This window comes from Papio anubis, chromosome X (genome assembly GCF_008728515.1).
Source record: "Papio anubis isolate 15944 chromosome X, Panubis1.0, whole genome shotgun sequence".
Classification (NCBI taxonomy): Eukaryota; Metazoa; Chordata; class Mammalia; order Primates; family Cercopithecidae; genus Papio; species Papio anubis.
This window is the reverse complement of record NC_044996.1, coordinates 142,105,287-142,121,274: the sequence shown is the minus strand read 5'-3', so window position 1 is coordinate 142,121,274 and position 15,988 is coordinate 142,105,287. Positions and strand designations below refer to the sequence as shown.

Sequence of the window (15,988 nt, the reverse complement as noted above, 5' to 3'; positions counted from 1 at the left end):
CCTCAGCCTCCTGAACAGCTGGGACCACAGGTATGTGCCACCACACACAGCTAATTTTTTTTATTGTTTGTAAACACAAGGTCTCACTGTGTTGTCCAGGTTAGTCTAGAACTGCTGGCCTCAAATGATTCTCCCTCGACCTCCCAAAGCACTGGGATTACAGGCGTGAGCCACTGTGTGTCACCTATTTTTTCTTAAGGTGTCATTATAAACAAAATCAACAGCCCATGAAGAAGAAATTCTAGACAAGTTGCTTTCTCAACACCCTTTTGATTTTTGGAATCTCATCCAAGCTGGATTTTGCAATCTTTGAAGAATAATTCCCTATGACATTGTCTCCAACCGTAAGCTAGCTCTGTCAGTGGCATTTGAACCAGAGCAACTCCATCTTGAAGAGGGGCTGGGTAAAATGAGGCTGAAGCCTGCTGGGCCGCATGCCCAGATGGTTAAGGCATTCTAAGTCACGGGATGAGACAGGAGGCCAGCACAAGATGCAGGTCATAAAGAGTTTCCTGATAAAACAGGATGCAGTAAAGAAGCTGGCCAAATCCCACCCAAACCGAGATGGCAATAAGAGTGACCTCTGGTTTTCCTCACTGCTACACTCCCACCAGCGCCATGACAGTTTACAAATGCCATGGCAACATCAGGAAGTTACCCTATATGGTCTAAAAAGGAAAGGCATGAATAATCCTCCTTTCGTTTACCATATAATCAAGAAATAGTCATAAAAATGGGCAACCAGCAGCCCTCGAGGCTGCCCTGCCTATGGAGTAGCCATTCTTTTTTTTTTTTTTTTTTTGAGACAGAGTCTCGCGCTGTGTCACCCAGGCTGGAGTGCAGTGGCGCGATCTCGGCTCACTGCAAGCTCCGCCTCCCAGGTTCACGCCATTCTCCTGCCTCAGCCTCCGAGTAGCTGGGACTATAGGCACCCGCCACCACGCCCGGCTAGTTTTTTGTATTTTTAGTAGAGACGGGGTTTCACCATGTTAGCCAGGATGGTCTCGATCTCCTGACCTCATGATCCACCCGCCTCGGCCTCCCAAAGTGCTGGGATTACAGGCTTGAGCCACCGCGCCCGGCCAGAGTAGCCATTCTTTATTCCTCTACTTTCTCAATAAACTTGCTTTCACTTTACTCTATGGATTTGCCCTGAATTTTTCTTGCACGAGATCCAAGAACCCTCTCCTGGAGTCTGGACGTGGACCCCTTTCTGTTAACAGCTCTGTTCCCTCCACTCTCGTCCTCTCATTGCCAAGACTCCAATATAAGCTTGCACACCCAAATAAATGCAGGCAGGTTCGCACAGGGTCCCCCATGCCCACCCATCTGAAGAGATCCCAGGTGCCCTAAGCATTACAAAGCACTTGTTTCTTCTGTGCCAAGGTTTCTCTGGCCACACCTGCCTGCAACCCCTTTGTTCTGCAAAATGACTCCCAAGGGAATGATTCACCAAGGTGAAAACATCCACCAAATTAGTTGTCAACGATTTTAAAAGAACCCTCCACAGGTTGCCCTCCAAATCTCTTTGATGGGGTGCCTCCCCAATATAACATCCAAAATAACTACCTCGGAGAATCATGTAATGCCCACACACAACGCATGCTAAGTAAATGGTAGCGTGGGTTGCAAGGATCTATGTGGACTTGTGCAATTTAACAGGAACTGCGTGAGACAACTTCCTTTTTCTATGTCCTGGTGAAAAATGCTAATGGATTTTTAAACAGGTACAAGGGCATGGAGGCCAGCAGGGAAGACACTGCACAGAGGAAGGTCTATTTTTCTTTTTACTTTTTAAATTGAGGCAGGGTCTCACTCTGTCACACAAGCTAGAGTGCAGTAGCACAGTCGCAGCTCACTGAAGCGTCTACCTCCCGAGCTCAAGCAATCCTCCCATCTCAGCCCCCCGAATAGCTGGGACCACAGGCATGCGTCCCCGTGCCTGGCTAATTTTTCCCCCCCTTGTAGAGATGGGGTCTTTGTATGTTGCCCAGGCGGGTCTCAAACCCCTGGACTCAAGTGATCCTCTCACCCTGGCCTTCCAAAGTGCTGGGATTACAAGTGTGAGCCACCGTGCCCAGCCCTATTTTTCAAACATATTAAAGAATGACCGGCCGGGCGCGGTGGCTCAAGCCTGTAATCCCAGCACTTTGGGAGGCCGAGACGGGAAGATCACGAGGTCAGGAGATCGAGACCATCCTGGCTAACAAGGTGAAACCCCATCTCAACTAAAAAATACAAAAAATAACTAGCCGGGCGAGGTGGCGGGCGCCTGTAGTCCCAGCTACTCGGGAGGCTGAGGCAGGAGAATGGCGTAAACCCGGGAGGCGGAGCTTGAAGTGAGCTGAGATCTGGCCACTGCATCCCAGCCTGGGCGAAAGAGCAAAACCCCCCCTCAAAAAAAAAAAAAAAAAAAAAAAAAAGAATGACCGGGGTCTAACCTTGACAGTTCTGGATTAAGCAGGATGGAAAGGCCCAAACTAGTCATATGGACACTTTTCTGTCCTCTCTTCTCTTCTCTCCACCTTCTGAGAGAATGAGCTGAGCATGGTGGTGTGTCCCTGTAGTCCCAGCTACTTGGGAGACTGAGGTAGGAGGATCACTTGAGCCCTGTAGTTTGAGGCTGCAGCTGAGCTATGATTGATTGCACTCCAGCCTGGGCGACAGAGCAACACCTTGTCTCTAAAAAACAAAAAACAAACAAAATCATAATCCCTTGACCTGGCCACTGTATCATCTGACAGAAGACATGAAAGGCTGGAAGAACTGCCCAGAGGCGTCCCACAGGAAATTCCTCCGTAGGGAGACTCACCAAACCGGCAACCGCCTCCCACACTGACAGTCTCTGTGCGGTCTCCTTAGACCACAGGAAGGTGGAGGTGGACGCCACCAGTGCTGGAGGGGAAGGAATTTCCATCCTCGAACCTGTGCCTCCTTCCTCTGCAAGTCATTTACATCTTCGCTAAAGGTGTTCAGACAGGGTAGGGTGAGTCTCCCGGATGCCTATTCCACCATCATGGGAGAACTGCTGGGCGGCTTCAAATGCATCTAATGTGTTTTGGGTTTTTTGTTTTCTGTTTTTTTGAGATGGAGTCTCACTCTATCACCCAGGCTGAAGTGCAGTGGCGCAGACTCAGCTCACTGCAACCTCTGTCTCCCGGGTTCAAGTGATTCTCCTGCCTTAGCCTCCTGAGTAGCTGGGATGACAGGCACCCACTACCACGCCCAGCTAATTTTTGTATTTTTGGGTACAAGCAGGGTTTCGTCATGTTCGCCAGTCTGGTTTCGAACTCCTGATCTCAAGTGATCCGCCCACCTCGGCCTCCCAAAGTGCTGGGATTACAGGCGTGAGCCCCCACGGCCCGGCCTCCAATGGCTATTTATCATGTTTTCTACTACTCAGATCAAATGCAAACGTCAAATGGACTTTCACTTAAGATCCTAATGGGGAAGCAAAATGTCCATCATCCTGTCTCAACCAACACAGCACAGAAGTGGAGATGCCGGGAAAACACGCCCACCTCAGAGACGCAGCGTGAAAACGCTCCAGAAAGGAGGAGTTTCTTCAAAGTACTGGTTGCATTGGTTTCATTCTTCTTGCACAAGCGAACCTTGGAAAAAAAGGGGCCGGCCAAGTTTGCCCACACACATGTGAGGGTTACCAAATTCATCCACACGCCCAGGTTTCTGTGCAAACAATCTGCCCTCTAGCACCTGCACCTGTGTTTCTGTCGCGCTCCTCCAGTAGGATACGAGATTTGCTCCTGGGATTCTAAAGTGCATAGGTCAGACAGGGCATGGTGGCTCACGCCTATAATCCCAGCACTTTGGGAGGCTAAACTGGGAGGATCACTTGAGGCCAAGAGTTCAAGACCAGCCTGGGAAACATGACGAGACTCTATCTCTACAAAAAAAATCAAAACAATAGCCTGGTGTGGTGATGCACACCTGTAGTCCCAGCTACTCGGGAGGCTGAGGTGAGAGGATCCCTTGAGCCTGGGATGTCGATGCTGCCGGGACACCACATCACTGCACTCCAGCCTGGGCATCCAGGCTGTCCAAAAAAAAAAGGAGTGAGATAATGATATTTATCTCTCTGTGCAGTATTTGTCTCTCTGTGCCTGGCTTATTTCTCAGAGCATAATGACCTCCAGTTGCATCCACATTGTTGCAAATAACAGGACTTTATTCTTTTTACAGGCTGAATAGTACTCCATTGTGTGGAGACCACATTTTCTTCACCCAGTCATCTGCTGACGGGCACGTGAGTTGTTGCCCTATCTCGGCTGTTGTGTGACTCGTGCTGCAGTGAACCTGGGAGTGCAGGTATCTCTTCATTGTATGTGGTTTTTAGTCACTATATTTGCGGTCCTTCATTCCAGCAGTCACACAAAACTAAGATAGTGTGAAAGAACATAGAAGAGGTAATGATAGACCAGCGCATCGCAGCTGCCTTTCCATGGACCCTGCTGTGTGAGGTGAATAGAGCCCCATCGAAATCCATTTGGGCTGCCATCACAAAACACAGTAGACCGGGGCTTAGAAACAACAGACATTTACTGCTGTCAGTCCTGGAGGCTGCAAGTCCAAGATGAAGGTGTGGGAGATTCAGAGTCTGGTGGGGACCGGCTTCCTAACTAACAGACGGTGCCATCTCGCCGTGTCCTCATATAGTGGAAGGAGTGAGGGAGCTCTCTGGGGCCCCTTCTGTAAGGACACTGATCCCACTCATGAGACCCCACCTAATAATCCCATTACCTCCTAAAAGCCCCACCTCCTAACACCATCACCTTGGGGATTAGGGTTTTGACATAAGAATCTTGGGGTGGGGGACACAAATATGATGATGGTGGCCCCAGACCTGGTTTTGGGACTGGATCCACCACAGTAGAGGACCACGGGGAGGCCACCTGGAGAAACAGGCAGAGGGAACCTGTCACACAGACAGAAACATCGGTTCCACCTTCTCACCCTGGGCTTACCAGGAAGCTTCTAACCACAGACTTTTCTAACAGGGAAAACGAGGTCACAATTCTAAGTAAAGCACTTTCAGCTTTTTGGAAGGGATGCCTCGGGGCTTCCTCTGTATTTCCCCCAAGATTTTTTCTTTTTTTTTGAGATGGAGTTCCTTGCTCTGTCACCCAGGCTGAGTGCAGTGGTGCGGATCTCAGCTCACATTGTAAGCTCCTCAGCCTCCTGGGTTTACACCATTCTCCTGCCTTAGCTCCTCCCAAGTAGCTGGGACTACAGGCACCCCCCACCACGTCTGGCTAATTTTTTTGTATTTTTAGTAGAGATGGGGTTTCACCATGTTAGCCAGGATGGTCTCGATCTCCTGATCTTGTGATCTGCCCACCTCTGCCTCCCAAAGTGTTGGGATTATAGCGTGAGCCACCCACCAGCCAGGTTTTTGTTTGTTTGGTTTTTTTTAAAGTCATCAACATTACTACCTTTTAAAAGATCTATATCTCCCTTTTTTCAACTTTACATATGCAATTTCATGCTAGAGAGAAGAGGAAGCTGATGGATAGAAAAGGTTTACTTTTTGGAGACCCTACAGTGTGCCAGGCACTGTGTAATCATCTCCCTTGATACTTTATTTTTGACATAGGGTCTTGCTCTATTGCCCAGGCTGGAGCACAGTGGCACCAACATGGCTCACTGCAGTCTCCACCTCCTGGGCTCAAGCGATTCTCCTGCCTCAGCCTCCCTAGTAGCTAGGACTACTGGTGCATTCCATCACACGCAGCTACTTTAAAAAAATTTTTGGGCCAGGTGCAGTGGCTCAAGCCTGTAATCCCAGCACTTTGGGAGGCCGAGACGGGCGGATCACGAGGTCAGGAGATCGAGACCGTCCTGGCTAACCCGGTGAAACCCCGTCTCTACTAAAACACACAAAAAACTAGCCAGGCGAGGTGGTGGGCGCCCGTAGTCCCAGCTACTCGGGAGGCTGAGGCAGGAGAATGGTGTAAACCCGGGAGGCGGAGCTTGCAGTGAGCTGAGATCCGGCCACTGCACTCCAGCCTGGGCCACAGAGTGGGACTCCGTCAAAAAAAAAAAAAAAAAAAAAATTTTGTAGAGATGGGGTCGTGCTATATTGCCCAGACAGATCTTGAGCTCCTGGGCTCAAGCGATGCTCCTACCTCAGCATCCCAAAGTGCTGGGATTACAGGCGTGAGCCTCCACACCTGGCCTCCCTTGAAGTTTTATTTTTTGAGACAAGGTCTCCGTCACCCAGGCTGGAGTGCAGTAGCACGATCTCAGCCCACTGCAGCCTCAACCTCCTGGGCTCAAGCGATTCTCATGCTTTAGCCCTCCTTTGATTTTCACAAGGATGTCTCTTCCTGGCGGGGGCTGTCTGCTGCTTTGGAGAGGTTAACGTCTCCCTTCTTTGCAGCGTGCCCATGAACTGTAGATGACTTTGTTTTGGTCGTCCGATCCCAGTGTGCACGCCCTGCTTTCCTGGGGAGGAGGCAGCGGGCTGCAGGCGAAACCCTTTGGGCACATAGCATCTCTTCTCTCAGATCCTCTTTCCCATTAAGAAAATAAGGCTACAAGCATGGTGGACACAACTGTAGTCCCAGCTACGTGGGAGGCTGAAGTGGGAGGATCACTTGAGCCCAGGAGTTCGAGACCAGCCTGGGCAACATAGCAACGCCCATCTCTACAAAAATAGATAAATAAACTAGCTGAGTGTGGTGGTGCACATCTGCAGTCCCAGCTACTTGGGAGACTGAGGTGGGAAGATCGCTTGAGCCTGGGAGGTCGATGCTGCAGTGAGCTGTGATTGCACCACCGTACCCCAGCCTAGGCGACAGAGTGAGACCCTGTCTCTAAAAAAAAAAAGAAAAAAGAAAATAACGCTGATGTTGTCATGGTGGAGGTTCTGCCCATAGAGAAACTAAAGTACATAGTGTACCCGTCCAGTACTTGGCATCAGTGAGTGTCATAAGAACAACTGTCGATAGTGCCATCATCCATTCATTTCTTTATTCACACACAGAGTGACCAGCTTGTCTCTGTCTCTGACTGCGACTTTCCTGGCTAGCACTGAAGGTTTCCCACCTCGGGAAACCCCTGGCACATGAGGAGGGTTGATCTCTCTATCCATGCAGTGGATGGTCTTGGGCACGCACTAAATGCTGGGTCTGTTCTCTGAATGTGGGAGACGAAAGTGACTCCAACACACAGAGGTCCCGGCACTCTTGGCATCTATGTTCCAGCAGCGGAAGCAGGCGGAATGCTTGAGCCCAGGAGTTCAAGATGAGCCTGGGCAACACAGTGAGACCCCGTCTCTTTTCTTAAAATAAGTCCTGCACATGTATCTTAATTTAACTTAAATTTAATGTAACATGCATTTTAACTTAAAACTAAATTAAATTTAAAAAATAAAATGAAATAAACAATGAAGAGGAGAAACCGGCAGGACTTCTATCCTTGGAAATGTTCTCTGATGTGTAATATTTTATCTCATCTCTTGGCATTTGTGTGATGCACTTAAATGGAAACTGTCATTCACACATGCATGAGCCGGTTTCACACAGGGCAACCACACAAGATAAACAAGATTAAAGGGCTGAGCTCCACTTTCTGTGTATTGTTAGGCCACAAACAACACTCCTAATTGCTATGTCAACACTGCCCACAAGGCTGCTGATTTATGCACACAGTAAAATCTCACCAGTTCAGATGCCATTCGTGCCGGCAGCATGCTGGTGTGAGAGACAGGGTGGGGATGCCGTGGACTCAATGTCTGTGTGCCCCTAAAATTCCTGTGTTGAAATCCTCACCTGCAAGGTAATGGTGTCAGGGGGTGAGGCCCTAGGGAGGTGACAAGGTCATGAGGATGGAGCCTCATGAATGGGATCAGTGCCCTTATAAAGGGACCCCAGAGAGCTCCCTCACCCCTTCCACCATGTGAGGACACAGCAAGAAGGCACCATCTATGAACCAGGAAGCAGGTCCCCACCAGACGCCCAATCTGCCACGCCTTGATCTTGGACCTCCGCCTCCCGAACTGGGAATAAATGTCTGTGGTTTATAAGTCACCCAGTCAGTGGTGTTTTGCTACAACAGCCTGAATAGACTAACCTGGGGCATTAATAAGAACCAGCAACAAGGAGAGGAAAGGAAATTCTGGCCAATTTAGAAGAACCAAGGACAGGAGAAAACCTACCAGTATAAGCACTTTAGATCTGAGAACCATGTATCATTAATTATGAAGATCTCCTAGCTCTTAAGAAAATAAAACATTTTCAGATGTATAGTGTGTGCAAGTTTTAAAAAAAAAAAAGTGTCTGGCCGGGCACGGTGGCTCATGCCTGTAATCCTACCTCTTTGGGAGGCCAAGGCAGGTGGATCACCTCAGGTCAGGAGTTCGAGACCAGCCTGACCAACATAGAGAAACCCCATCTCTACTAAAACTACAAAATTAGCCAGGCATGGTGACACATGCCTGTAATCCCAGCTACTCAGGAGGCTGAGGCAGAAGAATCGCTTGAACCCGGGAAGCGGAGGTTGTGGTCAATACACTCCAGCCTGGGCAACAAGAGCGAAACTCTGTCTCAAAAAAAAAAAAAAACACAGTGTCGAGCAAGACAGAGGGGTCTGTGGTGAGGGAATTCATCCTGCACTATGGTTTGGAGGGTAGTAGCTGCCCAAATCCACACAGTGGGCAAAACTGCACAGAACTCTACACACATACTCGCAAACACAAATGAACACCTTTTGAAAACTAATAAAGGCTGAACAAGCCAGGCACGATGGCTCCTGCCTGTACACAATCCCAGCACTTTGGAAGGCCAAGGCAGGAGGCTCGCTTGAGCCCAGCTCAAGGCTGGAGTGAGCCGAGATCGCACCACTGCACTCCAGACTGGGCAACAGAGTGAGACCCTGTCTCAAAAAAAAAAAAAAAAAAGCTGAACGAGGTATGTGTTCTCTTTAATAGGGATATACCGACATCGATGACATGGTTCTGATATTGTCCCACGGATATGGAGACGTCACCATGGGGAAGCTGGCTGAAGGGTCCATGAGACTCCAGGTACTGTTTTTGCAATCTCCAGTGAATCTGTATTTCAAAATATATATATTTTTAATAGGGGTCTAGGAATTTTGGAGTCTTCCTCATAGTAACCGTGTAGGACAGGTTCTGTCATTATTTCCCTTTTTTTAGATGAGTAAATGCAGAAGTAGGTTGAGAAAGGGAAAATGAAATGTGGACCCAAAGCCTGGCCACTGTTTTACCTGCTGAATTACCTCCTTCCTGACAGGTTCACACTCGGGGTACCCAGGAGAAGCAAGCACTGGGTCGTAGATGCCAAATGATTCGATAAGGACACTTCTGGGGAAAAACCTAAGTATTTTTTAACTGATATATAGAGAAAGGAATTCTCAAGTGGTCATTTTAAGTAGGAAGATTGATAAAATAAGGCTGGTGGATGGGTGCACAGATTCATCCTCTTCTCTCTACATAGGGTACGTTTTTCATTTCCATAATATCATTTTTTTTATTTTATTTTTTAGAGAGAGGATCTCACTGTATCACCCAGGCTGGAGTACAGTGGCGCGATTGTGGTAGACTGCAGCCTTGACCTCCTGGGCTCAAGTGATCCTCTTGCTTCAGCTTCTCAGGTAACTAAGACTACAGATGTGTGCCACCATGCCCGGCTAACTGTTATTACTATTTTTTTTTAAGAGATGAGGGTCTCGCTATATTGCCCAGGCTGGTCTGGAACTCCTGGCCTCAAGTCATCCTCCCACAGAGACCTCCCAAATAGCTAGGACTACAGGCACGCACCACTGTACCTGGCCCTGAAATTTATTTTTTTAAAGCACAATTGTTCTTCCTCATAGGAACAAGCATGGCTTGGTTATATGAACAAGAAATTTGAAGAACCAGATTGAAAACCATTTTTTCTCTAAGGAGTAGTAGGACTGTTCTGAACCAAAGTTCCTAAAACTATTAAATCAGCCTTTAGACCAGATGTATTCCAGAATCCCTTCATGCACGAAAAAGAAAAAAAAAATCCATTATCAGATTTTTCACAACTGCAAACTGCACTCTTTTTCCTAACTACCTGAACTGGAGGAAACTGGTCAATCTAGAACGCTGACACTTTCTTTTTTTTCCCTCCGTCACCCAGGCTGGAGTGCAGGGGTGTGATCTCGGCTCACTGCAACCTCTGCCTCCTGGGTGCAAGCAATTCCTTTGCCTCAGCCTCCTGAGAAGCTGGGATTACAGGCGCCTGCCACCACGCCCGGCTAATTTCTGTATTTTCTCAGTAGAGACAGGGTTTCGCCATGTTGGCCAGGCTGGTCTGGAACTCCTCAGAGCAAGTGATCCGCCTGCCTCGGCCTCCCAAAGTGCTGGGACTACAGGCATGAGCCACCACGCCCAGCCTCTGATTGGCTTTAAGTCATAGAAAATACGATTGTTCAACTGGCAATCTGCATACAGATCCCCTCCGCCCACCCCCCAAAAAGTTCAGTACTCCTGGGGGTGCTTGTTTGGGGCCTGAGGGAATTAGGAATGAGGGAAAGAGCAATGAAAAGCACACTCAGGTTCCTGCAGGGACAGCTCAGGATGAAGAGACGCCACACCCACCCAGACTGGGTGTCAACTCCAGACTGAGACTCCAGCTCGCCCCTCACTCTTCATCACGCCTTGGAAAACAGTCCAAAGCTGCTGTAGATTGTGGCTCAGAGCACAATCGTGAAGGATCTAAAAGGCTTTTTAAAAATTTATTATTTTAGGTGAATCACACTGAGATTGCTCTTTAACCAACAATAAAGAAAAGGGCTCAGATAAAAGGCAGCAGATGTCACCAAAGCTGTGAAGTTGTCATGAGAGAGTGTTCCAGACACGCATGCAAACACACACACACACACACACCCCTGGGTCCTGGTCCCCTGTTGTCCAATGAGTGTGGGATACCTAGCTCTCCTGCCACACCCTTGGAGACCATAGGAAGTTATCCTTGAGAAAGGAGCATCATCCTCATTAAAAGAGCACTGACTGGGGGAAAAAAAAAAAAAAAAAAAGCTGACTTCCCCACCCAGCCAGCTTGGTCCCCAGAGGCAGCGACACTCTATTTTTAAGGATGAGGTTACACGCTGGGCACCCTAAGCTGACTTGACATCAAACTGAGTGGCCCCCTGTGACAGCAGAACCCCTCACCTCTGCCGCCCTCCTGCCCGCATCCTGCTCTCTGCCCTGGCCTCCAGCCCCAAGGGACCATGTGGGTGCCCCAAAGAATGACAAACGCTGGTGCTGAGTGCCAAGGAACGGCTGGACCTCATCAATTTTCCATTGTCGAGTTGTATTTCCACCGACGGTGGCGGCTGCGCCAGTCAGGGTTCCTGCCCCACCCTTCTTCCCCGCAAAACACACCCAGCTCTAAGATTAGCCCAGGACAGCTCTCCAGGGGGAACCAAGACAAGAGGGAAGGCAGAGAGAGAGGAGGGAGGGAGACAGAGAAACCAAGACAGGAAGGGGACAGGGAGACAGACACCAAGAGACAGAGGAGGAGAAATGCAGAGAGACAGGAACAGAGACAGAAAGAGGCAGAGAGAAAATGAGATAGAGAGAAGGGAGGGAGGGAGGGAAAGGAGAAAAAAAGAGTGCCTCCTCCCACTCTGTCCCTCCAAATTCAGGCTTTCCTCGTGGGCCCTTCCTCAAAGTCTAAGTGGCAAAGAGGTCACTGAAGGCAGCTAAGTCCCCTCTTCCTCAGCGGTTTTGAAGGCCCCCTGGCTATGCCCTCTGGTCTTCCTAAGCCATAAGCTGTGGCCTTGAGCCCTTGGGCTTCCCAGCGCAGCTTCCTCCTTTCCAAAATGAGAGGACAAACAGGAGTTAGAGGGCCTGAGAGCCCCCGCCTCACCAACACACCCAGGACACCCCCTCTGTTCTCCCGTTTATTTTCTTGACAACCAACACCCCACTTAGCCACACAGAGTCCCTAAGAGGCACAGGCGGGCCGGTGACAACTGTTTAAATCCAGCGCCCATGTCCGGTTGGGATATTCCGACCCACTCAGGGCTGCCCTATAAGCCAGCGCGTGTCCGGATCCCAGCGCACCGAGAACTCGAAACCTGTCAAGCTGCCCATTCGGGGTTAAGTTCAAAGACAGAGGACAAAGGAAACGGATAAAGCGTCCGATACAAGAATTACCCATTTCAGACGCACAAGACGAAAAGCAGGTGTCAGGACATGTTAGGATCCGTCCCCAGCGCTGCCGTCCTCGTCCCCACAACGCCACGGGACACCTGTCCCTCAAAGCCCAGCTGCTCCTGCAGCCCCTGGAGAAATCTGTACATTCCCTGCCGCTGGGCACACGGGGAGGCTGGCCTGGGGGAGGCCCGCAGGGGCCTTCGGATCCCGCCCCCGTGTCCCTGGGGTCGCTGCCAGGGAGGGGGCACGAGGTCCCCCAGGCGAGGTGACCCGCAGGAGGTTTTGTGACGTCGGACGGCCCAGGCCCCAGAGTGCTGTGTGTGCTGGGAGTGGAGGGTGGTCTCCGAGAGGAGCCGTCGGCATTTCAGGGAAGGCACCCGGCCGGTCGGGGGGACTTGTCTGGGCTGAGGGGTGCGCTCCACCTCCCTAAGCGCCCCCAGGGGAGACCTGGGGCACCAGGGAGCAGCCCGCGCGGACTCCGGGCCGGAGGTAGCGGGGTCCCCTCCCAGGAGGCCGGCAGGGCCCCAGTCCTACTACAGCGTCCCGGCCGCGCCGCCTCACCGCTGTGGGCCCGGTCCCCGCCCACTTGCACTCACCCACGGTGGCCAGCGTGTCAAAGTCCTGCAGGCGGTAGGCAGGCGGCTCCGGCGACCCGCGCCGCCTCCCGGGGCTGGGGCAGAGCCGCAGGCGCCCCGTCGGGGTCTCCTCCGCCACCTTGCGGGGGTCGCTCTCCGCCGCGGCCGCCGCGGCCAGCCCAGGCGCCTCCATGGGGACGCACTCAGGTCCGGGGCACCGGGCCAGGCCGAAGCGATCGGGGAGCCGGGCTTCCCGGGACGCAGCCTCGGAGGGCGGCGCGGCGGCGGCGGCATCAACGGAGGCTCCCCATGCGCACCCTCGCCTCCTGGTGCGCCGCCTGGCGCAGCTGACGGAGCGACGGGGACAATGGCGGGGCGGCGCTCACGGCACAAGCAGCAACGGCCCCGGGTGGGAGCAGCCGCCGGCCTCAGGGGTCGGGCACCGAGTGCCGGACGGCTGCGGGAAAGGCGGGGGCCGCGGCCCGGGCTTGGGGGGCGAGGCGGGGGCCCTGCGCATTCCCGGTCTCACGCCCGCCGCCTCCTCCAGCTCGGTAGCCGCGTGCGCGCTGATGGGGCGGGCGGAAGCAGCCTGGGCGTGACCGCGCCTCTCCCCGCCCCCAACCCGGCCGCGGGGCTGGGGGCGTCGCCTTCGCGCGCTCCGCCCCCGCTGCGACCCAGCCCAGGAGCCGGAGACCCGGGCGTGCGGATGATTCCAGCCGCCGACGGCTGGCGCGGCTCTGGGGAGGTGCCCACGCCCCGTCCGCGCCCGGTGCGCCCCTGGGGTGGGACCCAGGTTGAAGCCTCCTCGGGGACGCACTGGCGGGACACCCGCGTCGCTGCACCCAAGCCCGGAAGATGGGGAGGCGAGGGGGCCCGGGGACAGGGAGGGCGTGGCTCCGCAAAAGTGAAGTTCAGAAATAAAAAGTGAAATTGGCGTTTGGTGAGGAGAGGGGCTCGGATTAGCCTGGCTACTCAGGACGCGCGCTGCGCGCGGATCCCCAAGAGGGGCTGCCGGGTCTTGTGGATGAGGTCAGCGTCCTGGTTTTGCTGTAGGACTCTGGTGATTCTAGATTTCTACTTGGAAGGGATGGGGAAGGGTGGGCTCGACCCTGCGCGTTTCTTTGCAGCTTCCTGTGGATCTAGAATTCTTTCCAAATAAACATTTCTTCAAAGAACTAGGGAAAGACAGATTTGAGAGATCGCCCGACCAAATGTAGCGCGCGAAACTTGATTGGTCACTGTTTCAAATACCCCGGCGACAACCCGATAAAGAATTGTGCAGACGCATTTCAATTTCAGAAACGCAAAGATTTTTTTTTTTTTTTTTTCCTGGCTTGAGTGTGACTCAGGCAATAGTTGGACATACTTATATTTAAAACCCTATCCGTGTGGATTTGAAATGCAAATACAGCTAGACATTTGGTCACCCCTTTCCCCAGGGAAATGCGGACGGCGCAGCGTCCAGGCCGTGCCAGGCCCGCAAGTTAAGCACCGTCTGCATTTCCCTGGGGAAAGGGGTGACGGTGCTTAACTTGCGGGCCTGGCACGGCCTGGACGCTGCGCCCCTGACCCGCGACCAGGGCGGCCCAGGCTGCCGGTTCGCCGACCACTCTGAGCAGCAAGGGGTCAAACTTCTAACGCCTTTGTTTTGAGGGATCTCAGCGATTCTGCGACTGGAGGGGGTCTCCAGTCCCTCAGTCCGCTGGTCGGGGGGCTTTCCGAGAGGCAAAGCAGCCTCTAAGTCAGAATGGACACATTTTAAGGGGACCAGGCCGAGCCATCCTTGCGCAGCTAACAGGGAGGGGGAGTCAGGAAGTCTGAACCTGGCTCAGGCTTTGTATTTCTGGCCCCTGGCTGCCAGCCTCACCCCAGCCTCCACCTGCATTTTGTGGGTGGCATTTCCCCCCGGGGTGACACCCGCTCTCTATGCTCTGCAAAATCCTGAGCTGGAATGCAAAACATATGCGACACCAGCAGGCCCCGCCATTCCCTGAGCCTGGTTAGGACAGGTCACGGCCTTGCCAAGCAAGCTTCACCAGCAAGCCATGCAATCCCTTGATCCTGGTTAGGACAGGAAACGGCCCTGCCAAGCCCTGCCTGGCTGAGGGGTTAAGGGCCAGCCAGGAACGCGCACTCAGGGAAAGTTCGTGTCACCCCGCGGAACGCGCGCCCTCTCCACTAGGGCCTGACCTTGGAAATGCAAGGCTGCGGCCTCATAAAGTGCTTTTAATCAAGGCCCGGGTTTCACACCCAATTAAGCAGATGTCTTTGCCTGCAGATTGCGCGCAGGAAGAAGAACGTGGCGCAGATTTGCAGCGTCAAACTCTGCTTGGGCTGCTGATTAGTCTGACTCCACCGATCCCACTCTGAACTTGACCACATAGCTACCTCTTCTTAGAAACAGACCCTGCACGTTTCTCAACACCTTGCTTGACAAAGCAGCTTTCATCTGGAAGGATCATAAAAATCCTTGAGAAACCACAGCCTATTACTTAAGAGACAAAAAAGGGAAATCCCTGTGAGTTAGGCATGAAAGGGTCATTATCGCCTTAATGAAGTGGCATTAATTTGCAGTGGAGTCAGGAAATGCTGAACTCTGCCATTCCGAAGGAATGAGTCCCTGACCCTAAACCAGAATGAGCTATAAATTCAATACAATGATAGGTGCAGGTGTTGTTAAATATGAGAGGAATCAAAATTGTACCATCTGGCTGAGCACAGAGGCTCACACCTGTAATCTCAGCACTTTGGGAGGCACTGGGGTTTGAGACCAGTCTGGGCAACATTGGAACACACCTCCCATCTCTATCAAAAATAAGTTTTTTAACTAGCCAGGTGTGGTGGTGCACACCTATAATCCCAGCACAGGGGCACAGGCACAAGGATGCCTTCAGCCCAGGAGGTCAAGGCTGCAGTGAGCTATGACTGCGCCACTGCCCTCCAAGCCTGGGCAGAAGAATGAATCTGTTGACTGAAAAAAAAAATCCTACCATCTCTGAAGGGAGCTGAACACTCTTTAAGCATGTATACTGTATGTGTGTGTTTGTGTATGTATGTGTGTTTATATAGTGTATATATATCCACTACATATATTATATATACTGAGTTAGATATGTTATATATTTGTGTATATGTATGTGTACATAAGTATGCACATATAATATATGACATAATACATTTTGCATAAATGATATATAAAATATATTTCTATATATGCTGATATAAAATATTTTTTGTTCTAATT

The 15,988-nt window shown here is 51.6% G+C and overlaps 1 protein-coding gene across 1 annotated transcript in view; it reads right to left on the bottom strand.

Moving 5' to 3' along the window:
* The window catches only part of LOC116271867 (cAMP-dependent protein kinase catalytic subunit PRKX-like), a 72,911-nt gene extending 59,581 nt beyond the window's left edge, over window positions 1–13,330 (bottom strand). Inside the window, exon 1 of the mRNA XM_031660628.1 lies at window positions 12,766–13,330. Within this exon, the coding sequence (XP_031516488.1) occupies window positions 12,766–12,937 (172 nt within the window). The 5' untranslated portion in view covers window positions 12,938–13,330. The remainder of the gene's footprint in view (window positions 1–12,765) is intronic.
* Between the last annotated feature and the right edge of the window lie 2,658 nt (window positions 13,331–15,988).